Source organism: Liolophura sinensis, chromosome 9 (genome assembly GCF_032854445.1).
Source record: "Liolophura sinensis isolate JHLJ2023 chromosome 9, CUHK_Ljap_v2, whole genome shotgun sequence".
NCBI classification, from domain to species: domain Eukaryota; kingdom Metazoa; phylum Mollusca; class Polyplacophora; order Chitonida; family Chitonidae; genus Liolophura; species Liolophura sinensis.
The window spans coordinates 14899183-14925797 of record NC_088303.1 but is presented as its reverse complement, the minus strand read 5'-3'; the positions used below and the strand labels follow the sequence as shown (position 1 = coordinate 14925797).

At 40.3% G+C, this 26615-nt stretch overlaps 2 protein-coding genes across 2 annotated transcripts; one reads left to right on the top strand and one right to left on the bottom strand.

Moving 5' to 3' along the window:
- Positions 1 to 6628: 6628 nt before the first annotated feature.
- Positions 6629 to 13129, bottom strand: LOC135475562 (uncharacterized). The gene is made up of 4 exons (XM_064755487.1): positions 12992 to 13129; positions 10437 to 10556; positions 8946 to 9164; positions 6629 to 7950 (listed from the first exon to the last, which is right to left on the bottom strand). The coding sequence occupies exons 2-4, from the start codon at positions 10507 to 10509 to the stop codon at positions 7691 to 7693; spliced, it is 552 nt and encodes a 183-aa protein (XP_064611557.1). The 5' UTR covers positions 10510 to 10556; positions 12992 to 13129; the 3' UTR covers positions 6629 to 7690.
- A 7891-nt stretch (positions 13130 to 21020) lies between these two features.
- Positions 21021 to 26151, top strand: LOC135475628 (vitelline envelope sperm lysin receptor-like). The gene is made up of 6 exons (XM_064755559.1): positions 21021 to 21131; positions 21605 to 21759; positions 21984 to 22135; positions 22385 to 22460; positions 22751 to 22907; positions 26104 to 26151. The coding sequence occupies exons 1-6, from the start codon at positions 21021 to 21023 to the stop codon at positions 26149 to 26151; spliced, it is 699 nt and encodes a 232-aa protein (XP_064611629.1).
- The last annotated feature ends 464 nt before the right edge of the window (positions 26152 to 26615 follow it).

The window sequence follows — 26615 nt, the reverse complement described above, 5'->3', positions numbered from 1 at the left end:
GCAGGTATAGTCTAGCTTAGAACGAATCAGTGCTCGATATAGCTGAAGTAGGGTTTCATGATCCCCTCCCCATCGAGCACTAGAGACAACCTTCAAAATATCAAGCGCCTTTAGGCATCTGGCTCTACGATAATTAATGTGAGATTTAAATGTAAGGTGCTTATCGAAGATCACCCCGAGGAATGGGGGACCAATTGGGGAACCTTGATGGGGGACCCATCTAAAAATACCTTGGGGCCTTCATGGGGGAAGTACTTCCGACAAAAGTGTACACAGTTAGTCTTCGACTTGGAGACTTGGACTTAAATCCGTTCTCCAGTGCCCAGGCATGGCTTTTGTTAAGGCAAAGCTGCAGCTGTCTCTCAATAGTGTGCATACCTTTGCCTCGACAAGAGATACCAAGATCGTCCACAAAAAGGGATGCATTCATACTAGGAGATAATAGTCTGGCAAGGCTATTAATCTTAATGATAAAGAGAGTAAATGATAAAATGCTGCCTTGAGGAATAGCTGATCTTGTTCAAAGTAGTCAGATAGGGTAGCCCCAACCCGAACTTAGAAGTGACGATGGTCTAAGAATTTACGAATAAAGTCAGGAAGCCGACCTCTAAGTCCAAATCCATGCATATTTTTCATAAAGTTATATTTCCAAGTAGTGTCATACGCCTTTTCCAGATGAAAAAAGACAGATACGACATGGTTACGATTAACGATACCATTCTTAATAAAGGATTCTAGACGAACAAGATGATCAACGTTACTGCGATTCTTTCCAAATCCACATTGAATGTCGCTCATCAACTCATTAGTCTCCAAAAACCAGACTAAGCGATCGTTAATCATCCTCTCCATAGTCTTGCATACACAACTGGTTAAGGAAATAGGACGATACCTATTTGGATCGGTAGAGTCCTTTCCGGGCTTTGGGATGGGGACAATAATAGCGTTTTGCCATGAGGCAGGAAAATTCCCGGAAATCCAAATGGTATTAAAAATTCCAAGAAGCACCATCGAAGAAGATTCTGGAAGATGTCGTAAAAGCTGATAGTGGATATCATCTGGCCCTGGAGTTGAGTCATGGGCCTTGCTCAGGGATGCGGATAGTTCATGTAGAGAAAATGTAGCATTGTAGGTTTCTTCATTTGAGGATGTAAAATCAAGAGGACTTGCCTCGGTCCGTTCCTTGTTACGCTAGAACGGAGGCAAGTAGTTATCTAAAGACGAATGGTGCGCAAAAGAAGAGCCCAACCTATTGGCTATGTCAAGTTTTTCTGTCAAAGAATTATTTCCGTCTTTAAGATGATTGACAGTGACATTGGATCCCTTGCCTTTGATGCGTTGGATCATATTCCAGACTTTTGACATAGGGGTACGATGATTAATCTTAGACACATAACGTTTCCAAGAATCACGTTTGGACTATTTGATAGTCCTACGGGCTTTAGCTCGAGTACGCCGAACATCGTCTAAATTACCGGGAGATGGTCTACATCGGTACACGCGCTCAGCACGTTTCCTGAAACGCCTAGCTCGTTTACAGTCCTCCGTGAACCACGGTTTCTTAACACGGGGAACCGCACATGATTTCGGGATACATTAGGAGGCTACATCGATTAGTTGATCCGAGAATAACTGGATAGGATCAACTGCATCAAGAATAAGGTCGCTAGTAAGTGTTTCACCACACAGAACAGCAAAGCGGGGCCTGTCTGCTTTATCATAATTAAAGCGTGGAAGGGAGGAAGATACCGGATCCTAAAGGGTAAGTATGGTGGGGAAGTGGTCGCTTCCGCACAGATCATCATGGACGCTCCAGCTGAATTTCGACCTTAGCCCTGCATCAGCCAGAGCCAAATTAAGGACCGAATAAGTGCCCTTTGCAGGATGAAGGTAAGTATGTGTGCCATCATTTAAGACGCATATAGAGTTATTAGATATAAAATCCTCCAATACAGAGCCCTTCTGGTTACGTTCAGAGTCACCCCAGAGAACACTGTGGGCATTAAAGTCACCCAAAAGAAGACACGGTTTAGGTAAATGATCATATAAATTTTGCAGCTCTTGTTGGTGAAGAGTAGAAGAAGGTGGTAGATAAATAGAACAGATTGTTAATACTATACCCAGTGTGATACGCACCGCCACCGCCTGCAAGTCGGTGTTCAGTTTGTGTATTACACCCTGCCTAATCAAAAGAGAAGAACCGCCTGATGCCTTTCCATTTGTAGACGTGGCAACAGCGTGATGAGATACAGAACCTCGACATTGATAACTAGAATCAGTCATCAGACTTTTCCTGCAAGCTAAAAGCTATAGGATTGAGGTCTTGAGCTAACATCTGGAGCTCTGCGAGGTTACGCCTCAATCCGCTACAGTTCCACTGTAAGATCTTTGTAGTAGCCATTATTTATATTTATTTGTTCTTTTTCTTTTTTCTGGACTTTTTATACATTGCCGTCCTACGCTCAGCAAAAACCTCCTGTGACAACGTTATCAACTTCCTCTGCTTTTTAACCTTGTCAACTTCAGAATCGCGTCGCAATGTGCGATAATTCGACCCCAGGGATGCTGAGACAGGTACCAAGACCTCACCCTTGCCATTGGTATAGGCAGGCAAATCTTCGGGTGCATCCATTTCCGAAAGAGATTCCTCCATATTGGATTCTCCACCAGCCCTAGATATATCAGATTGCTGAGAGCTTCCCTGAGGATCCACACAATCTGCCATATCTCTAGTGTCTAACTGTGACATTGTAGACGGGTCAGGGCTGAATGTGCTACCCCATAAGGACGGGCTCTTACCAACTGCACCTTTGGAGGGCGTCACGCCACTGGATTGCGTCTCCTTAGTGCCCGATGGCGTAGTATTCGAAATTTTTCACGGTCTAGGGGGTGAAGAGGTATTCGAGATTTGACTCATACTGACAACCCACTCCGAGCTATTTGACGTCTGAGATGCCTCGCACAGGCTCTGGGGCCCGCCTACTACTGGCGATTCGCTTAACTTCCTGACCTTATTTGTAGCATCAATGCGCTTATTTCGAATCTTTTTACTGGAGGACATGGAGTTGGTGACAACTTGCCACTCGCCAGCTTCCTCGTTGTCAGCAGCAGAGTTATCCAAAGTCTCCTTATGTTGTTGACTGGAAGGAACAGACTCCCCAGATACCCCAATTTCCATATCATCCCCATGTCCCTCACTATAATTACCATCATCATCTCCTCGACCTTCATTCTCATCTTTATTGTCACCTTCAACTTCATAATCATTACTATCTTTATCATTATCATCATCATTATCATTGCAATCGTTATCGTCATTATCGCCATTGTCATTTTCATCGCTCACCGGGCAGTCCTTTTGAAAGTGGCCTGCCTGTTTACACTTGAGGCATTTATCCTTTCTGAAATGTTCTGTGCTATCACAGATATGACAGGCACGGACCTGACCTCTGTACCACAAAGGAATTCTAAAATTCCCAACCGAAATTGATTGTGGAATGATCTCGGTCACACCACTCATGTAAATACGGCGCATACCATTCTCAAGTGACCTATCAAAAAGGTAATGTTCCCGGCTGACGTGATGGATCGTGCCATACCAGGATATCAAACCTCGAATAGTGTCACCGGGCACCTCGATCGGACATCGAGATCTAACCATGAGCCTTTGCTCCTCCACATCATATATTGGACAATCTACCCCTTTGAATGTGAAGCCGCTAGCCAACAGCTGTTTCTTCACAGTTTGCGTAGCCACTGTAACATTCCAGACATCTCTAGAGACACTGATTAGTCCCTTTAAGACATTAGGCCCACTCCCCACTAACTCCTTTAGCCGATTGTATGCATCAACCGGTTGTACACCTCCCTGCATTACAAGCTTAAGGCTTAAGGGTCTATTTACTCGCCCTGCCCACAACATTGTGGGCCAGGGCGAGAACTACTACCCTAAAGAGAGGACCACAACTATGCGTTTGGAACAGTGTGGATGCTGAGTTCAAAATAGATACGGTATTACAAAGTGGAAATGCACTAAACTATGTACAAGCTATTTACAGAGAGGCTAGTGAATACGTCCTGCCGCTAAGAGCGACAGAACGTAATGTCGCACCATCCTCAGACTTGGTGACCACTAAACAAAAGCTGAGAGCACAAAGGCTAGTTCCACGGCCAGCCAACACCGCCGGTTGAAGACCAGCACGAGCTAGATTTGAACTCACCACGACCACATTAGTGGGAGGCTCCTGGGTCATTGCGAAATCTGGCGTAATAAGCCCCTCGACCACGGATCGCGCCCCCCCCCCCCCATTTGGTTTAGTAAAAAAAAAGATTAAGAAAGAGTCACTAAACGTATATACATTTTGGCACGAATATTCACCAGTTTATAAATAATCAGTATAACTTTTGAAAGAAGCGTGCTTGAGTAAAAGCACGCTATTGGAGGGATAGTCACGTGAGTCACATTCTTTGTGAGGTGAGCAGCAAGATCGAGTAACGCTTGTGGTTCAGGGATCACAAATCCCTCGCCCCTTCTGTTCTATTCCACCTTCAATAGAGACACATGTACAACTCTACGTGTTATTCAGATGAAATCATAAAATCTGAAGTATTAAGTATATTTCATCACAGCTCTTTGAGTTCAGCCAGTAGCACCTGTTTTGAATACATGGTTCGCAAGAAACACTGATTGTCTTTGAATACCACAGAGCAAGGGAGGTCACTCTCTAGGGTAATGTGGCTTTGGCGATTGCCTGATCAGCGCACTAAACGAACGCTATACTGTATGTTGTTTTCATTGGCTTCTTGTTCATCTTTTTTATCGGAAATCGTGAGGTAATATAATTAACATCAAAACTCGTTCCACCCTCTTCGTGTTCTCGTGTTGTGCTTTGAACCGCGCGGTACGAGATGTCCTCAACCTAGCTGTTTCCAGAGTATACTGGGTTGTCGAGATAGCTTGCTAGTTTTGAAATGCACATTTTCTCAAGGCAGAGTACACAGGGTTGTCGAGATAACTTGCTAGTTTTGAAATGCACGTTTTCTCAAAGCAGAATATACAGGGTTGCCGAGATAACTTGCTAGTTTTGAGATGCACATTTTCTCAATATTAGATGATTGAGTGGAGTAATTAAACTTTGATATTCGTTTGGAGCATTGTTGTGCGACAACATGAGAAGACTATTACACTTAAGATACTGACATAATTCGTTTGTTTGTTCACCCTTCTACATCCGTTGAATGATTGGTTAATCAATGTTTGTCGCCATACTCGAGAAGTTTTCATGTACGATGGCGGTCAGATATATGGGTGGAGGAATATGAAATGTCTCGAGTCAACCACCTACATTTGGTAAGATACTGATGAACTTTTCTACGCGTGCCTTAGAGATTTGTCCGCCATTTTGTTTATTGTCAGCATGGACAAATGAGCAGTGAAACCATGGGAATGCATAAAATAACTGAGCAGAATTAGATAACGATATCTATCTTCACGTGGATTATTCACCACAATCTATTTGGTGAATATTTGAAGTATTGTATTCAATTGTGATATTGACCTGATGATGATGTTAAAAAATTAAGAACACAATGGAATAGCTTTCTATGAAAATAACATTTATTGTAAATTTACAAAACACTTCAAAGAACACCACCGACACAGACCCTCGAGGTATAACAGACTGCCCACCTAAAATAGGTCAGTGGAAACGGAGTAATCTTGTTCTTCTCTGTAACCGATCTAACTTAGTAGGGAATGATTAGAACCGTTTAACATAACTACGTACAACGTGCTTCACCAATTAATTTTAACGAAAAAGTGTATAAAGGAAACATTATTCTGCCTAAGCACACCGCTCAGCTTGGACCTGGGTTATCACCTGTTCCAAAACTAAGAATAAACAATCTCACTGTACAATAAAGCTTCAAAACATATTAATTTCAATTTAGTGTAGTATACAAATGATTACTTTACGGGATATACAAAGAATAATAAAAACATGATACTTTAACAACGTATGTATATATACACATATTTACGAAAAAAAATAATAAAACGCCTTCTTAACTTTATACATTCTGTTATATTCCAACTGCAGTTTCAAACTGCATGTTATTTTCAAGGAATATTTTCAAGGATCATCAGAAACAAAACAACGCAACAACAAATTAATTAGTGTAATCTATCTACAGCCACAGCTGTAGGAAAAAAGGAAAAGGAAAGGAAACACTTCCCCTAACCTTTCAGTTTGCGCCGTAAGAGCCCACAACGACAAATTTGGGAATTTTTGTTTTGATATTCAGTAAAAGCAACCCTTAGGTAGATGCAAACAGTGTCGTGATAACCTGTAGTTTGTGGACGCCATATAACACTAGCTCTACATCTACACTGTTTTGTATCGTATGGAATGATCGCGATTGTCAGATTAGCTGATCCGTTAGCCAAAAAACTCGGGGAAATGAATTTCATCTATTAAGTACCACGCGTTTCAGTTGAACAACAAATATGTAGTTTTAAGATTCCACATATTCTGCACCCTTTATATAACCTTAATATTTAATTTATATATATATATATATATATACATACGATATAACGAATTTTTGTTTTCCTGAAAAAAATGATGTTTGGGTTCAGAAGGAAAACATAATTTGCTTGTAAGAGGGTTTTCATAGTCAAGAGAATACACAAATGCCTTTCTACAAAAGCTATCTATAGCATTCACAGAGTTTGTTTGCGGAGATGTATTTACTAATACGCCTTATAACGTTTTCACTTGTACTACATACCACGTGTGTATAGAATAACAATCAGCGTATAAATTGTTCTGGTAAGCCACAAGTTGATATTTACGTTAGAGTAGCCTCCCCTTATTGTGGATGGCACACGCGCAAGTATATGTAAGCCTAGCGCCAATTCGCACTATCTTTCAATGTCTGTTTTTGTGACATACATTTAATAATTAACCTTAATGCACAACTGGATTGCGTCAAGCCGTTTAGGTATTCATTCTCTAATTATACATACGTGCAACAGAATGGTACATATCCTCGATTTTTTGTACATATGTATAAAATTAGAACTGTACATATGTTTTGCCTAATTATTCTAGATATGTGGACATATTTTGTGCACGTGCTAAAGAAAGCACTCTTGGTACCCATCATTTCGATGGTTTTTCCCTGCAGTGAAATGAAAGACCCGGTCCAGGAGTTGGACGTATGTACAATTCTTTTCCACACATGCATAATTAGAGAACAAGGGCCTGTTGCACAAAGCGATCGTAGACTATGTTGATTGTAACTACCATGGCAACATATGTTTATAACAGGTGTCGCTATAATAGTTACAATCAACTTAGCCCACGATCACTTTGTACAAGCAGCTTCAGATATTTATACAGCGCATATACAGGATGTACAGTATATTGACAGACATATTTAGCGTGGTGTTATTTCGCCCTCGGGTATGTAACATGTCGGACAATTTGTGAAACATGTCACATAGAGACATCACTGTGATTTCATGTTATTAGTGTCATCTGCGACAAAACTTCTTGAGCTCGTATTTAGAAATGATGAACTAACCTAGCTTCAAAAGCTATACAAAAGGTGAATGATGACGTGCAGGCACATAAAAATGTTGCCAGCTATCTGTGTACTTAAGATTGCGACTGTGTAAATATAGTCACTATAGCTGACGCCCAAGTACCGCCAAGACCATTCCAGAAAGCCAGAACAGACTGCTGGCCTTGACCTTGAGCTGACCATTGCACAAGTTCGTGGAGCACGTACATCTCGTACCATCGTAGGACAAAACATTAAACCCAATCGTTCTGAGAAATTCGGAAAATAAAGACTTATCCTCGTTGTTATTTCTCTGACATGTGTCGGGGCTGCCAATGTCTTCTTCCACACATTCCCGTGCATAATAACTTGCTCCAAACTCAACTGGAAAGAAATAAAAGCAAATTTTGATATCTGTGTGCAACAATGCAAGACTTTCATTACCCATAGCATATTTATTTAGTTAGTTAGGTATTTATTTGATCATTGTTTTAACGCCATACATAAGAAGTTTTCCCTTACGCAATGTCGGTCATTTTCATGGGTGAAGAAAACCTGAGAGCGTGGGATAAACCCCCACCTTTAGACAGTTACTGACGAACTTCCACACTTGTGACGTACAGGAAAGCACGCCATAACGGTGAAAGTGATTTCCAATGAATATTAGACTCCCCAAACGTTGTTCGCCTACTTTGCTACCATACGTATTTAAGTTTCAGCCTACTCTCTCTGAAAACGATTGTATACAAATTTGCACAAGACCATGAGTAACGGTGGTACACATACTGCGTATGCATGTGCATATATCATTGTGTCTCGGCCACTGGTACACAGTACCTGTTAGTCTATTCAAAAATGATATTCAAGCCATATTGGGTGTACATGAAACATTTAACTGGTCACCAATGCACGACCATTGAAGTTCAGGTACACAGAGAAAAATGTTATCGCGTATTAGTGGTTGCAGCCCAGCATATCATACAGTCCGGTGAATGCTATGCCGGTGCAGATCGTACCGTGTGCCCCGCATAGTATACCGTGCCTTCATTTACTACATGCTACAGGCTTTAGACTGCCACACACTACTGAGCAGCCGCATGCACAGTACTGCACGTTCAGCTGTTTTCAATCTTTCTCAGGACTAAACCGTAAAGTGCAGAGCAGATCTGCAGTCTTCACTGTGACAGCTGGTGGCAATGTTTTATTGGTGGCATTTTTCTTTGCGGTTTCAGATCACTAAGTTACGTCGGGAACTTTTCTGGAGTGAAGCAGTGGTTCCTTCCGCAATCATCACCAATAGGTATCTTTTAGTTTCCGTAGGCCATATATGTCAACAAATTCTAATGAAGAACCATTAGTTTATTAAAGAGTAAACATACATGTAAGAAAGCTGAGACTTCCTCTGCCTTTGGTGTAGCCGCATTTAGCTACTTTTCCAAATTGCGGAGCGGGACAGTTGTCTATCTTCACGCCAGGGGTAGATTCGTCCACCGACTTGTTACAGTGGGGGTTGTTGCCGATCAGGGTCTGGAACACCTTATCCACAATGAAATTGACTTGGTCCAGATTCACATCCTTACAGTCATAACATCTCAAACCTTAAACAAAAACAACGACACCAATTATACGTATGCATCGATAAAGTGTACCACATAGTCTAAAAACATTCCTTTCAATTTTTGTGATGTTGCCTAACCAAGTAATCGCAGTTCAAAGTAAGCAAACTCATGTACACTGAGAAAACAGAGACGCTATCATGTTATCAGTTTTAACAAAAAAAAAAAAAAAAAAAGGCGCGAGATATTTCCACAACCCAAGAATGAAGCTGTTTCCGCTGACGTCATCCGAACCTTGATTTGCCTTTTAACCTTATAAACTTGGGGTATGGGTTACGTGACATTGTGTTTCCGGTTTCTCTGATATGGCTTATCCCATGGCCTGGTAAGGATTCAATATTAAAAGTTGATTTATAGATTAATGAATGTGCCCTTTCAGGTCTGTTTTCACCTCTCTTCCGAAACAACTAAGGCTATACTATCTGTTGTTTATTCCTTTAAGACAAATTACACATCATCCGACCAGTACTCATATGTTTTAATCAGATGTTTGTGGATAGGTTTCGGTATACCTAAAGCAATTTATCACCAACGTCAACATGGAAAATCAGCGGCTTATCTCCACTATCAACACAATCAGTGGCTTATCACCACCGTCAGCACAGATAACCAGGAGTTTATCACCGTTGTCAACACAGATAACCAGCAGTTTATCACCACCGACAGCACAGATAACCAGCATCTAATCACCGTCGTCAGCACAAGACAACCAGCAGCTTATTACCGTCAGAACATAGAATCAGCGGTTTATCACCACCGTTAACACAATGAGCGATTTATCACCACCGTAGACATGTAAAATCAACGGGTTATCACTACCAACGCTGTACCATCACCATCAACATAGACAATGAGCGCAATATCATCACCGTCAACACAGTGAGCGGCTTATCATCGCCGCCAGTACACTGATCATCCATTATCTGTTCTCATCCTTCAAATCTGCCAATATTACATGTATATGGAACCTTTCATTGCTGATATATTGGCGAATCCAAACTAGGCACCGAATTTATTTATTTTTTTGATTGGTGTTTTACACTATAGTCAAGAATATTTAACTTATACGCCGGTGGCCAGCATTAAGGTGGGAGGAATCAGGGCAGAGCCCGTAGAAAATGGACAACCATCAACTGGTTGCAACTAAGTAAATCCTCTACCCTAATATAACTGGCTTGCATTTTCAGATTATATCTCTTATTTTTCTGGTGTGATTTTGGAATCTTTGGACTCAATTTTACTGACACCCCTTACCTGTAACTACGGTCGCTGTAAGTGAAACAAAGACGGCTAGGGTAATAACAATCTCCACACCAACACGACTCATGTTGTACAAATGCCTGGCAACCCTCCTTTAGTTGTTAGAATTCAAACCTATAATTTAGGAGACCAAAACAAAATCACGTTATATAAGCTGAATTTTGCTCAATACTGTATAAGATAACGATAAAAGAAAGATATATAAGAAGAATATTATTTTCCCATTGTAAATTCCTTTCTTTCGAGAAAGGTACACATGGAAGGATTTATTTCAGTTTTATTTTTTTAGTTTTTTAAAGCCTTCAGCGATGTGCTTGTCGATTTTACGAGTACAGTTATAGTTTACTTTCACGTAATGCTTTAGTGGCCATTTTCATAGTGGAAAGAAACCTGGCAGGGCCCGAGGGAAACCCACGACCATCCGCTGGTTGCAGCTATATGTAGGTACATGTAAGCCAGAGACGTCAATAAATCTAAATGGACATCAATAAACCCTCGTTGATCCGTTTCAAAAATTACAGAGAGATTGCACCTGAGTATTAGTTTGTTACTGATTTCGCAAAAAGTTCGCTAAATTGCCTAAAACCTGATTCTTCTGAAGTGACAAGATCCGGCTAATAGGCCACATGTAGAAGGGTATCCGTTATTACTTCCAGATGTCCCGGCCAAGCCCTCCGACAGGTTATACATGTATATGCAAAGTTCGGACGAAGGCTTCAGTTTACCCGGCAAAGGTTATAAAACACCCCTTCCCCCTAACCTCACCCACAACCCTGGGAAGCCAGTACATTTTACTTGTAAAAGGGACAAAGTTCACGTGAGCTAAGTTTCCCTGGAAATATAGGTCATGCTGTGCATTTAGTATTAATAATGAGAGAGCCATACATGTATTGAGTTTAAATCCCAGAAGTGAAAGGAGTAGCCTGGGCTTTAACATGTAGGGACATGCAACTCATGCATGTATTATAAGCTTTACTCAGAATCTGTTCTTACATGGGTTAGTGTAAATGCCATCTAAACGCCTATCTAAACATCTTCAGTGTTGCCGGGCTATAAAAATTATAGATCTAGAATGATGTTCAGAGACAAGACCGAGCGAGTTATATGTCACACAACAGTTTTCATACTGTATACGCCTGATAAAAAACAATATACTCCACTTTCTATGCACCTGAAGCTGAAATATTTTAAACTGGGTACGTGTTTTATACTGCATAATTACATATATCAGTTAACGCCCATCAGTTATGCTTTAATAAAAAGTAAAAAGGACATGATAAGTGAAACTTGGAAAGCAAAATTACCCTAGTGGTGAAAATGACCTCCTTAAATTTGGGTGCTTAGAACATATCTGGTTGTCTATATCCTACTTATGAGAAAATAACCATCCTACCTATGAGAATATACAATCCTAAATGTCAGAAAACATCATTCACCTGTGAAAAAACCCATATCCCACCTGTGAGAAAATACTAGTCAACCTAGTGTGAGAAAATAGCATCCTATCTGGGAGAAAATATCTTTCCCCTGTGAGAAAACACCATTCCACCTGTGAGTAAATATCATTCCATATGTGACAAAAATACCCATCCCACCTGTGAGCAAATACTAGTGTGAGAAAATACCACCCAACCTGTGAGAAAATATCTTGCCAACTGTGAGAAAATACCATTCCACCGGTGAGAAAATACCATGCAAGGTGCGAAAAAAATACTATTTCATTCTTAAAAGATTACTGTTCCACCTGTTAGACAATACTGTGCTATCCATTTAAAACTGGACAGCTGTTTCCAGTGCACATGATAGAGATTTAATCGCTGTGGGACACAAATCTATCGCTGTGGGACGCACAATTCCATCGCTGTGGGACACACAAATCCATGTGACCGTGTTAAAGAGTCATGGCCCAGTTAAGCAAAATCCTTCCCTTTTATTCCACTCAACGCGTTGGTCTAGTGATCAGACTTTACGTGGATTCGATGACAATTTGAAGTCAGAAATTTATTTTGACAAACTAAATTCTCACGTGGAAAACTTTAGTCCAATCATTTGGTTTTACAACGTCGGGCTGTTTTAAACTTTGAGAGTTTTAGTGTTGTAAGCAGAACACTGCTCTTTGGCAGCTTCTGGCATCCATCCAGCCGTGTAGATACACACTGTACACGGGCTAGGAATATGCAGATCCTGAGCAAGCTTACCACATCATCTTACTAAGTCCTGGGCTTTTCTGATGTGTAGTTGTCATGAGTCAGTGACCTTGGCTGTGTATAAGATTGTAAGAATTGTTCTTCGCCGTGTTTAGCTGATACTTGGACAAAGACTATATATATATATATATATATATATATATATATATATATATATATATATATATATATATGTCGTGCAGTGTGCTTTCTTCTACACAGGGTATCAAAAGCAAGGAGATACGTGTAGTTAGAACCGGACAGCGTACATATGTGTTGTGTCACGTACCAGCCTAACGAGTTGTTATAATACATGTATAAGGTTGTCACTATACACGGGTATGTTGAAGCAGTTGAACTTACCTCGCCTCAGTGAAGGGAAAGGGAACAGCAAATCTTGGCTATACCCTTGATAATGTCCTGACAGTGGAGATCGAGAGAGTCTAAAGCCTATGTATGAACACAGCGCAGAGGGTAGAGGGGATGTCGGGACGACCGGCTTCTGTACACACGCGGAGCAATTTTAGCCTAGTATAGCGGATACATCAAGCTCTGTGTGCATCGTGCTATGAATCATTCACAAAGATCACGTGCCTCATCGCCCGCTTTATTTAAAAAAAAAAGACATAAACGTAATGTCCATCCCATTTGCCATATATGGGAGGATAATGCGTGAAGTTAGTTAAATATGATCTACATTTATGAGGGAAGGCCAAATGACCTAGTTTTGAGAACCTATAGCCTTGGTTCTGCCCACATGTTCAGACATGACAACAGAGTGTGCGTCACTGAACAGGCATTTTTTCATAACTTTGTTATCCAAATTCACTCCTTCACATAGTGCGTTTTATTCATTTATTTGATTGTTGATCAAAGGCCGGGTTTGAACCCACACCCCGTATGAAGAGTGATTGATATGGTTACTGCTTTTACAAAAGTATATCCTTATGAATTGATACTTTAAAAACGCATAGAGGTTCAGACATTCTTTTGTTAAGGATGGCGTCCGATTTAACACTTCTTCCGCATGGAGTTTCATATAGTAATAATTTCGCCTTACGTAGGAAGGTTTTCCAGCAACCTGCGGACGGTCTTAAATTTTCCCCGGGCTCTGCCCGATTTCCTCTCACCATAATGCTGGCCGCCTTCGTGTAAGTGAAATTTTCTTGAGTACGACTAAAACACCAATCAAATAAATAAATAAATCATATAAATTAGTAATAAAGAAGTCAAGACATTATCGAGGCAAGATCCCGGTAGGTGGTTCGAAAGCTTATGAGAGATTTTACATTTAAGTGGTGATCCCACGCACAACTACAAGTCTAAAGCAGTATGTGAGTTTCATATAGCTGTGATGTTATTAACGTCCAAAGGTTCGTATTAGCATGATGCAGTGTTCATGTGAACTTTTTGTCTCATCAAAATTAGGATGGACGAGATGTCATCGGCATGCCATGACACATCGGCATGCCATGAAACATGGGTTAACTCAGAGTCAACCGGAACCATTCGCATTACAAATAGGTTTTTTTTTTAAATTACGCTGAGCGAAATCAAAGTGGATCAGATATAACAAACACTCATACGAGAATTTGTTTATGTATGTATTTATGTATATATTTATTTATTGGAGTGAAACTGGGTATTCAGGATATGATATACTTATACTAAAGGGGCAGGTTTATGTTTATATTACCCGTCGGAGGTTTTATCTTGATGTAGCAGTAAATAAAAGGGTGATAAAGCAGAGCCTTTGGGACGGTGTTTTAATTTACACGTTATTTTACAACAATTTCTGTATAAAGGATTAAAAATATGGTTGAAAACAGATTATTGAATTTTACCACACTGAGCAATTGTATTGAAAAAAGGAGATGCCAATCTTACCACAATGAGCAGTTATTTTGCAAAAATGAGATACATCAAGGTGAGTTCGATACCTTTTCAGTCTAAAGTCTACAGCACCTGGCTGAAACATATTTCAGGCTATTCAAACTTTCAAGAAAGTATCGTACTTTATTATTTTAACGAAATTTCACCGAATAACAATCAAAACAAAATGACAATTGTTACGGTATTGAAAACAGCAACAGAAAACAGACTCAGTGACTCAATATTACAATGTAAACAATGGCTTTATATATATAAAACGAGACGTACAGTTTTACAGACAGTTCAACAACAACAACATAAAAACATACACATCAGTATTACCGGTCTTTAAAAGTTTCCAGTTCACCTTTGCACCCCAAGGAACATATTCCAGGAGATCCAACGTAAAGACCATGGGATAAACACACAATTCACACAAGTCACAAATTGTCCCAATCAGGTACTTCCCTAGGTTAGCGAACGCGAACACAGGTTACACAGAACTGGAACAGTCAAGCCTTTGAATGACGTCACACCCGCAGAGCACAACACAGGGTAAATACAGGCATGGAGGTATAATCCACTTTAGAACGGTCACAGCTCTCGCAGAAACTCACAAACGAGCCGTTCAGAGACGTAGAGTAATGTCACCTTGTGGCAGAACGAACGTCCTTAGCAAAACTGAAAACTTCAGTTTAGAGTCCTTGACAACCTTGTCGGTCAGGTGAGGTCAGCGTGTTAAACAAATTACACAGTCAACACTGTATAATCATAATAAAGATCCGAACACCAATAAACGTGACTTCCGCAGAAATTCACATAAACCAGACATCAGTACAACTGTGGTACACAAACGGTGCCGGCATAGAAATCTGTCCTCCCAAACGAAATTGGCATCACCAGCTCATATCAATATAATGGACTCGATACGAGAGCGTCGCACACTCTCCTGGCTCCCAGTGGATGCAGCAAAAATACCTCCCCTCTGCACAGAAAACACGGCTTATATACGTTCCAGGTGGATTCAACGGTCTTTAAACACAGAATTAACAGCCAATGAACAGCCAGTGAAATAAACAAAACATTGAACAAGGTGCTTTCGATCAGGTCCGCGCTGTACACTTAAAACAGGGCCTGTTATGCTTTCACAAAGGTCCGCAGACTAACAGTACATGAAAACGTTAAATAGTCATACATAACACAATACTGCACAAATGGCTGGTGTGTATCAAGGCAGCTATATTGAGAATTTTATCCAATCAAACACGTTTTTATCAGATTGCGCGGCCTAAGCTGTGGCGTAGCCTTTGCTCATTCATTCCATGAAGTTACATATGATAACACAGAACTACTGCATACGACATTATTTCTAGATCGTTTACATCGATTTAGTTACGTGTAACCGAAGGGCCATTTCACAAAATGTTGTGGGCTTGTCTGTATCATTTACGGACCACCACAAAAGTAAAATCAATTGATTTACAAGCCGTGTAGTGTTCAGTAAGTTTATCATCAAATATGTCAGACAGTAGCATACCGTCTCGGCCCAAACCGCATTTATCTTCCCAAATACATTTTTTGTCGTTCATTTTCGCGTTTAGTCAGCAGTTTCTGAATAACAGATATCAGAGCCAGTGCAAAATTCATTTGGGATTCCGAAGGTTTATGGGAATGAGAAAACGGACAATTCTTAAAATCAATTTACAAATTAAATTTTATTAAATTTTGCTCCTTCATCTTTTTCACATGCAAGGGCTGTTTTTTCTGTTTTCTTTTACAAACTGCAGTAAATCTATTGAAACGCCGGTGTGCTTTCTCTGACGTCCGCTATAACTAGGTCAGCACTGCTTTCATCTTAGAAGCTACCGCTGCAAAATTGAAGCATAAAATCCAGCGACAGTCGAATGCCTAGATCGGCTTCAGCGGTATTTGGATTTATTTCCATTTGTTTCAGAATTGAGCATGAATCTAGTTGTACAACAGTCCTACTGTAATTTTGTAAATATTTAATAGGGGTCAAAATCACCAGCACTATCTCTGCGGAGGCTATGACTTTTGATCCGGGAACACCCCGGCCGTGCATCTGCAGCTCGGCTATTTAAACATGATCGCTGGAGTTCCTTGTAAATGACATGGTAGGCCTACTGATCAACGGTTCAAGCAGTGGAAGAAATATTCTTCCAGTATGTCCAATTCCGCCAAAATCCACAACTTTTATTTATTATAGGCTACCGCTTAAACTATTATATGGAAAATACTTTCGACGTGAGAGAGCTTGAGTGAAAGTGACGTCACCTTGTTCTTGATAATGAAGACGTGCTGAAGCTGTGTCAACACGAAGTTTCACTAAACTTTGAAAAAAAAATTTTAATTTTTAATGCCGGTTTTGGATGCTTTGAATGGTAGTATTTCAGTGGACATAAACATCAGTCAGGCGTCGGTATGCATTTTTGTAATAAACGGAAATAAAACTGAGCCTTTAATAAGCTACAAAGATTAAAGCACATCCAACAAACCCTGCCTACGACTGTGTTTTCAATACATTATATGTGGACAAATATACTAAATGTCCTAACAAGATCCCTTCGTTCGGTGTTCGTGTTAAGGACCATATTGTGGAAGTCAACATTAAACTTGGGGACACAGCTCCGGTATCTTTTCCGGAGTCTCCTCCATGGCTTCTTCCACAACCTCAATTGATATTTGATCTACGTAAATGTAATAAATCAAATACAAATCCTCTTATAATTCAGCAAGGTTTTGCTGAAATTAAGGTTAAATATTCCGATTATAAATTTATATATACGGATGGGGACAGGGTTGCAGCTGCAGCTGTCTTAGAGCACCGAATTGCTTCTCTTCGTCTTCCATCCTCGTCTTCAATCTTTTCTGCAGAGGCCAGGGCTATACTCCTGGCCTTATCATATGTTTCTTCTGGGCATGCCCACAGAGCGGTGATGTGCAATGACTCGCTTTCTTGCCTTTTGGCAATTAGGAATAATGATTTTAAAAATCCGTTGATCCTCGAAATATTAGCCATACATAGAAAACTAATTAAAAGAGGTAAAGATATCATACTCTGTTGGATACCAAGTCATACTGGTATCCATAGAAACAAAGTCGTAGACACGGAAGCGAAAACTGCCCTCAATAAACCCATATATAAGATTAAAATCCCTTATACTGACATGAAGTTCAATATCCTTAAATATATTCGTCGCCTTTGGTAGGGTGAATGGGACTTGCAGGTCCATAAGAAACTGATGTTATTCATCCGGTCATTGGCTACAATAATTATACTAGCGAAAAGTCTCGTAGAGACCAAGTAGTTTTAACACGATGTCATATTGGGCATTCTCGTCTGACACACAATTTCATACTAGATGGGAGCAGTGCTCCCGAGTGTGTTGGATGTGATGCCCAATATGGCATCAAACATATCGTAGTTGACTGTGTGGACTTTGCCTATGTTCGGGAGAGATTCTACACGGTTAACTCTATATATGATTTATTTGACAGCATCGCTGGCGATGTTGTCATAAATTTCTTGAGGGTCATTGGCCTATATCATAAAATATAATTTTAAGTGTCATAAATATTTACAGATAAAAAGTTATATACATATAGATTTTTAGATGTTCTATTTTTAAGATATGTAGGTTTTCGAGTTTTAACTGTTTTGGGTTTTTCTTATCTGATTTTAAACATGTCTGATCTTTGTGTTTTATTTTTGATGTTCTCACTATCGTGTCGAAGACCTTAACCGTCTCGTGTTTTCACCTTGTTCTCGCCGCGATATGGCTGAAATATTGCCGATATGGCGTCATTCATTCAGTCAGTCAGTCAGGCGCTGTCTTTCACTTTCACCTTAACATGTTCTCACTCCCCGCTCCTGAAGAAACCCGCTTTTTACCTTTTTATTTTTATCAGTTCTAAGAAAGTAACGTGGAAATCCTCCAAACCCCACAAAGATTACAAATTATTGATAAAACTATTAGGTCATCACAAACCATAAATCTATATACATGAACACGCCAACAACCGTTAATATGAGTGGATTGTATCTGCAAAGATCGTAATTTTTTTCTGACACCACTTTATTGATTTATTTATTTGTTTGGTTGATATTTTATATATGATATCAAGAATAGTTCACTTTTATGACGGCGGGGAACCCCACGACCATCCGCAGGTTGACGACAGACCATTCCACGTACGGTCAGAGAGGAAACTAGCATGAGCTAACACCACTATAACACCTTCACCTATTACATCGTTTTCAGGTGAAATACCACATGATCAGCATGCCGTTTTTTTTTTTTTTTGCTCAATGTTTACACCCATATACCACCCTTTTTAGAAGATTTTGTACAAAATTTTTGTGCCCTTTAAACATCATTTCATCTAAAATTGCACAGAAGGCGGTGTGTAAGGTACTGGGGCTTTAACTTGCAGTTAGGCTGTGAACTACATTTTGTGAGGTTACGTAATGGATATAGATTCGTGTGTTCGTTGGAGGATTTGTGTCGTTATCTTTCGTTTGTATACACTTAACCGGTGAGCAGGGGCGTCGTCCATGTTACTGACAAATGCCAAGTGGGACATGCTATCTCAGCCTTAGGCATGTTTTTGTCGTTGTGCATCAAGGCTTCAGTTCTAACCATGTACTAAAATTTGCACTCAGTTCTTGGTGTCGTGCGACGCTAAAGTAGCAATCAAATGCATCTGCATGAGTGTCAGGAAAACCAATCTGACTGGTCGTTCTTTGTCAATAATTCTGCTCGGCTTCCATGGCTCCAAGCAGACGAGCAGTATAAATACATTGCTGTCGCCGCTTTTCTGAACATTTGCGCCTTTCACGCCGCATATGTCGGACTGTTTTCAGTTTTAACATTTTTGTTTTATTTTGTACTTTTTTTCAGTTACATTTTGTTTAGTTTCACCATTATTGGCTGATTTACGGTTTGTTTTTCTTTGAGGTGACAAAACCGCTTTTCAATTTTTTGACTTCTCGATTTTTTGACTTCACGATTTTTGGCGTTCTGCTTTAGCTATTTCTAGCTAACTGATCCGTTGTGGTTAACAGGTTTTCATTTCATTACAGGTTTTGCCCACAGTCCGAAATGTTGTCTGTTTTGTTTGCGTTTTGGATGGTGGGTCGCTAGTCCTGTCATTTTGGTAGCCCGCATTGGGCCTTTTTTGAGGGTAGTTGGTGTCTTGAAGATAAATTGAGATCGTTTACACACGGGAAAGTCGATCACCCCTGAGGACTTTGCATATCTTCTCATGGATGGATTTCTTGGTTGATTTCTACTATAAAAAGACCCATAGTTAGAAGATTAAATTCTGAATAACTGCTTGCATATGTCATTGCACCACTTCTCTGTAACACCTAATGTAATATCATATGGTAAGAAACGATATTAATAAATGGTAAGCTATTTTACTTGAGCGTTGTGAGCTGTTCACCAAATTAACTGCCAGGCATATGTACATTGTATTACACCATTTCAGGTTGTATCGACTTTGGCAGATGACCCAATTGTACACTGTAAGTATACTACACAATTTTTGCCGGGAGTTAAATTTCAAAAATTATGTTTATTAAACCATGGCATCAAAAATATTTTTAGCCGCCCACTTGACCTTACAAGAGACAGTTGTATATCCCTCGCTTGGCGTCCAGCATAAACGGGATAGTGCAACTAGTTGACCTGTATCAGTATAATGGCTCGAGTTGGACGGCTTACTTGCCTTGGGTAAGTTGTCTTCGTGAAGCAGCACTAGATAAGTGGTGGAAATCGGTCCTGCAACAAGGAGGCACATGACTGAAAAAGTGATTAAGTATGACGTTAGACCCCAAGCACTTGCTCACTAAAATATTTTTGATAACTAAACAAACTAGATGTTTTAAGCTGCAGTCATCCTGAATAGATTTGAAACAAATAATTCAAATAATTGTTCCGTGATGCAACTGGAATTTAAGTACTTTCTAAAAACGACTGTAAAAATGATGTGGTCACTACTGACTTGTAACAGTTGTGTACCAGCCATTGTTGACAGGTTTCCCGGCTTTTACACTTTATGTACTGATAAAGTTTTGGCCACAATATCGTGTACCACTAGTACACTGGAATTTTAATGAAGTTTTAGGTTTTTATAATGCAATGTAACCGATCTCTTATCTGAAAAGTTTCAATAAACGACTCAGTAAGGTCGCACAAGCCTTCCCCTTATTGGGACCTGCGTTTGGAACCGGTGTTCATTGACCTTAAATGTACTTCTTATCAAAGGCTCCTTGTACATTGGCATTGTTAAATGTATTTCTTGCTAAAGGCGCCTTGTTTATTGGCCAAGGTTTTGGCATCGGAAGTCTGTAGTGTGTATCCGGACATATAGTTATCCAGTTACAAACCTCGTCATTTTAGCCACAACTTGGTTTTCAGTGTTTGCCCAATGCCCGTCCACGGATCGCGCCACACCCACCCTCCACCTCACCACCGATGTCCCCGCCTACGCCATGGCCAGGTGCCGAAACGCTGACCTGCCCCTCACCACGACGGACAAAGTCAACTTCATACTGACTGGGAACTTTAATCAGTCCTACTTAGGGCAAGCCTGTCAATTCTATGTATGCACCAGATACTTTTTTATGTCAGATTCTTCCGGTGAATTGCGTCTACTCGATGTCGCTTTCCCTCCACAGTCTGCCCGGCATCACTGAAAACTGATGACCACTTCTCTCTTGTGTTACCGGCTTTATTTCCTATTTGTATAATTTCTTACAAACCTTGTCTTTGGGAGCTAGTGTTAAATGTTTTGGGAATGGATCTTGCGATTATCGACTTGGAACGCCCTTTACGGACTACGAATGGTATACGAATATTGGACATGACACTTATATCAATTACGGACTCCTCTTTTAATACATGGTGCATAAGATGCGCAAAGTAGACTGCCATATAAAAAAAAATTCTGACTAGAGTCCACATTAAGAAACTTGGTGTCTAAAAAATACCTTGTAAACTACCAGTATTTGAAGATTTTATTAGAATTGTCATTGTCATCGTCATTATCATTAGCATCATTATCATTATTACACAGAAAAAAGACGGAAGTAACACATACACAGTTGAAGTAGAGGTTGGCTGGGGTGAACCGGACACGCAGATCATTCAGCAGCGCAAGATCCACACCATATCCTGTGCTTACGACGCCCATGGAAACGCTATCTCCTCATCGGAAACTATCAGCGATTGGTGAGGAGCGTCGTGTTACAACAAAATGTGTTGTACAAAGGCGTTGAGTTTTTTTTTATTTTTTTATTTTTTATTTTTTTTTTTTTTTCGGCTTTATCAAGTTTGCCACCTTTTTTTTTAAACTGTAGTACATTTCGTCAGAGCTTTGCTTAATTAGGGTCAGAAGCCTAAAATGACCGAAGTTCAAGTTACTGTTGTCATTCGTACTTATTTTCTATCCTCAGGTTTTTAAATCCTTGGGAAGCCCAAACATTGCTGGGTGGAAATTCCTCGGCTACTTTCGTCCTTGAGGTGATTGATGTACTCGATCGGGAGGTCACCTCGGATTACATTTCTATTGGACGAAAAGTCCGACTGATGGCGCAAGACATCTCTGGTACTTATACTTTTTTTGCTCTCTATCTAAACCGTCCCCAAAAAACATTAGCTAGATGATTCACGGCTGTTATGGTGTGGAAATACAAACCTCGTAAAGAGTTTATTTACCTCGCAAATGTTTTAATTTCAAAAACTATCCAAATGGTAAGTGGCATAAAGGGAGGCCACTCTGACGACCTACTGACTCTGTTGGTGTGGAGATGCACATAATCTCCACATTCTAACAATCATGAATGGTTTCTTACAGGTCAAGCTGTATCCTTCAGAGCTCTAAGCTGTTCTGCCCAAAATGACGTCAGCCGATATTACGTGCTCCGTGCAGGGTGAGTTGAAGTAATTTGATTCATCCGACGTTTCATTCGAACAGCAGGCTCTTTTGTGTAATTTTCATTTAGGTCAATTCTGGACAAATAATCGTACAGATGCGTGTATAAACTTACAAAAGTTCTGTCTATATGGATAGTTCTAAATAAGACATGGTAAGCTACACGTTTCAGCACCATTGATCGAATGCTAAAATATTACAGAACATTGTTCATGGGGTAGTGCAATCCTGCGCTTCTGTACAGCACGAGGATATGCGTCAGATGTTGCTTCACCTTTAATATTTCAGTTGTGGAGATGGTTTGGTTTTCCCCAAAACCTCAGGTTTCCAGACCGTTGGCAATAGAGTGTACAGTCCGTATTTTGACGCCTTCAAGCTGTCTGGCCCTGACGACACAGTAGAATTTCAGTGTCGTTTTATTGAATGCCCTGGACCATGTAATGGGGTAGGTTATAACTTACATCGTAAATTGAGAACAATTAATTGTAAATCTGTTAATCCGTACCTTCTGCATAGAATGGCTTCTGTGAGCAAGTCTGTTTGCACATAAAGCAGGGCTCTTATTTTATTAAATTGTCGATATTTTACTTTGAATATACCATTCTACAGGATTCCTGTTCTGTGGAATTCATAAACAGATCGGCATTCCGAGCTAAACGGACACCAAAAGGTATGCACAACCAGCCAGTACCACCCCCCCCACCAAAGTTGCGCGAATTTGCACCTATGTTCTTGTGGCTCTGGCGTCTATAATCACGTTGCCTTTCCATGACTGTAGGAACGTATGTTTGTACGTTTGTTTTTTAACATATGCGTCAGTTGATTTTATGCTTGGCTTTTAACTGGATGATTCCCTTTTCATAAATTTTTAAATGACAAACTTATCCCTTGTCAGTGATCATTCCTTTAATCCATTTCACCTTCCCAACACGCCCGCTGCTCCATAACTAATTTGGTTTAACCCGGAAGTACGGACAGCATGAGTTCGTGGTGTTCAATTAGAGCTCCACTTCGGATATATGAACTGCAACCAAATCAACGAAGACGCATATTTTTAAACACAATTAGTACACATTTAGATAATCTTTTTCCTGTTCACCTACGCCATTCGTTTGCGTCTTTCCAATATCATTGAAAAATATTTAAGTATTAATTTCATATTTCGTATACTTATTGTTTCTGGAATTTTTTTTTTTTATTATAGAATTGCGATTGACCTGTAACGTTCATTTTCGTTTGCGGGTATTATATATGTTATGTTTTGACGCCTAGATTTATATTTTTCAGAAGCGGTTGCCACAGAAGTTCCAGCCATTCTGGCCAAGTCGAGGCCATTCAAAACTAGATAAATCGTGTGTGCTCTCCTCCCTAAAGTTTGATTTCGTTTTTGTTTTGTGTTTTTTTTTGTTTTGATTTTTTTCCCTTATAATGCGTTTCTTACTTGTATATATACGACAAAAATAAAGCTTCTAAAATTAAACCATGTGTATTTTATCTGTGGATCATTCCAGTTTTGTTCTCCTGGTTCTTGAAATCGTGCATAGTAGTAGTACTCGTGTCCTAAGTCAGATCCATCAAAGAAAATACAGCTATAACTGTCGTATCAACAGAACAACCTATCCTCCTCAGATCAGAAATTCTAAACTTTGTATGATTTTAATATAAAATGTTTGATATTTCTTGCTCCATACTGCAGTAGATACAGAATGTAGGGTTCCAAGCTGGAGAAGCGATTGGGAGTCACAAACTAAGTTAAAAGTTCAAACGAGTCTTTGGTTAGGCTAGCTCGCAAAATGGATGCTTTGTCCACTTGGAATGCATGGACAAGCCAGACGGATGTAGAGTACAATGGGTGTAATTCATGGCGTTCTAGTGAGGCAGCACTAAAAATGCCAAAAAAAAGCCCGTACAAAGATACTCGGCGGAGGATGGTGGGGCGGGAGGTGCATGCTTGTGTATGTAATTTATTTTTTTTGTGGCAACATATAAATAATCGTCAAGGGTGGACTTCATCCAAGCTCTACGATAGACTGATTGCTTCAACTGATCCCAAAGATGTTCGATGGGGTTGAGATCCGGAGAACACGCGGGCCACTGATCAGATCAATGCCTTCAGTTTGAAGAAGTCATTCACAATGCACGATGTGGACACGCATTGTTGTCCATGAAGACAAATCCATCTCCAACAGCGGCTGCGTAGGGCAAAACATGCGGTCTGAGAACTTGAGCAACGCAGCCAGCAGCGTTCAAGTTTCCCTCAACAGGAACCAGATCGTTCTTGCCTGTCAAACTAATACCTGCCCAGACCATTAGGCTGCCACCACTACCAAAGGCCGTTACTGGAAGCACTGTGCATGCTGTTCACCCTGTCGACAACACAAGTGTTATCGAGCCAACGTGACTGAGATACGCGTTTCGTGGGTGAAAAGAACGTTGCCCCATCGCCGTCTAGTGATTTGTCGCCCGATCGAACGTGATTTGTGGCCCACTGCAGATGCGTTATCTTAGCCTTGTTGCTCCGCCGTCATTTCTTCACCAGCCGCCTGGAACGTACTCTTAGCGGCTTTTTAGACGTCTCCTGATTGTTTGGGCACTCGACCGTCTCACCCCGACACCTGCATGATCTCTGACCTCTGGTGCTGAAATTCAAAATGGATGTTAAATGACATGACGAGCAAGTTGAATCCGCACTAGTCAAAAATGGCATTTTTTTTTTATTTTTTATACGACACACTCTGACCCTTTATACCTGATGTCGTTCTGTTCCTTAGTACGACGTTTACAATTCGCCGATGTGTGTTTCCCTGGACCTTCATTAGCGCACGACTGCACCCGCACGTTAATCCTTGATATACCACGTCCACCGGATTACTGGGATGGTGTGTGAAAAATTTCATTGCGATCTGTTATATATCAAGGGAGATATCAAACAACGTTTTGGGGGAACTTACTTTTGTTGCCCTGTTTATATAAACCAAGCAACTTAGCCACTCAATCGGCCACGACCTCCTCCTGGGGAATGTGGGATGTCGGACACGACATTGATTATAAATTGCAAATAAATATGCCAACTATCACTGTCGTAATCATAACATATCTCCGTCTGACGAACATGCATTGCTATTGCAAAGTTACGAAGTTTCAGAGAGGAGACGCTACAAATGCAAAGCTTTAACCCGGAGATAGGGGCGGTATATTCATCGTCTTGAATTAGATTAGCAGTTGCGATCAAAGCTCAACTGATATACATATTTTGCGTTTTGGACGCATAAATTCAACTTCTACTTGCAGAAGTATCGTATTACTAGAATTTATGAACCTATAAGTGAATACATTTTCAGTTGCCTTACATTCTTTTCATTGAAATTGTATGAAACTTCATTGTCTATTGTTATAGCCAAATTAAATATTAAGTAAAGGGGCCTCCATATACGTTGTGAAAAGACATACCTTCAAACCGTACGATGAGGAGTTTTTAAATTCATCCAGGATAATTTCTTGGAAAAACATTCCTTTGCTGTCCTTGGAAATTAATCTTTAAGAATTCGTACATCACTACATCCCATAGAGCAAATCCTTCTCTTTTTATGTAATTAATGATTGAAACCTCAAAGATATTTACTTTTCGCCCATATTTTCAGGTGTACATGCTCGAGTTACAGACGTACATTCCGGAAGGCCCTGTGTGAGATTTCTTGTTCTAATATACACACGCAGATGTATGCATAGGCCTACATTTATGTACGTATCCTCACTTTCCGTTAAGAAGGGATAGTTATCGCAAAACGCGATCATAGATTTGCCTTCATGAAGGACATTTGTGTTAGACCGTTATAGTTCAGCTACAGCTGACGTCATTTGTGGAGGGTAAGTTAAGTTCAAAGTAGGTGAACGGGGCAGAGCGACATTTGCTGCGTGCGCAACCGGTGTGTCGTCTTAATCAGGCTAATGCAGTATGAAGTAGTGAGGACAGACGTACAAAAGAGCTTGTGAATGTAAGGCTTCTTTGGTGTTCAAGATTCGTCCTTCCTATATGTATGGTTCAGTCTAGAAGTCAGTCTGCATAGGTGAGAGGGTACGGCGGGTCACAACCTGAACAAGTGACCTAGATAGGAACGGATTTATCTTGTTAGCGGTGAACAGGTGTAGGACA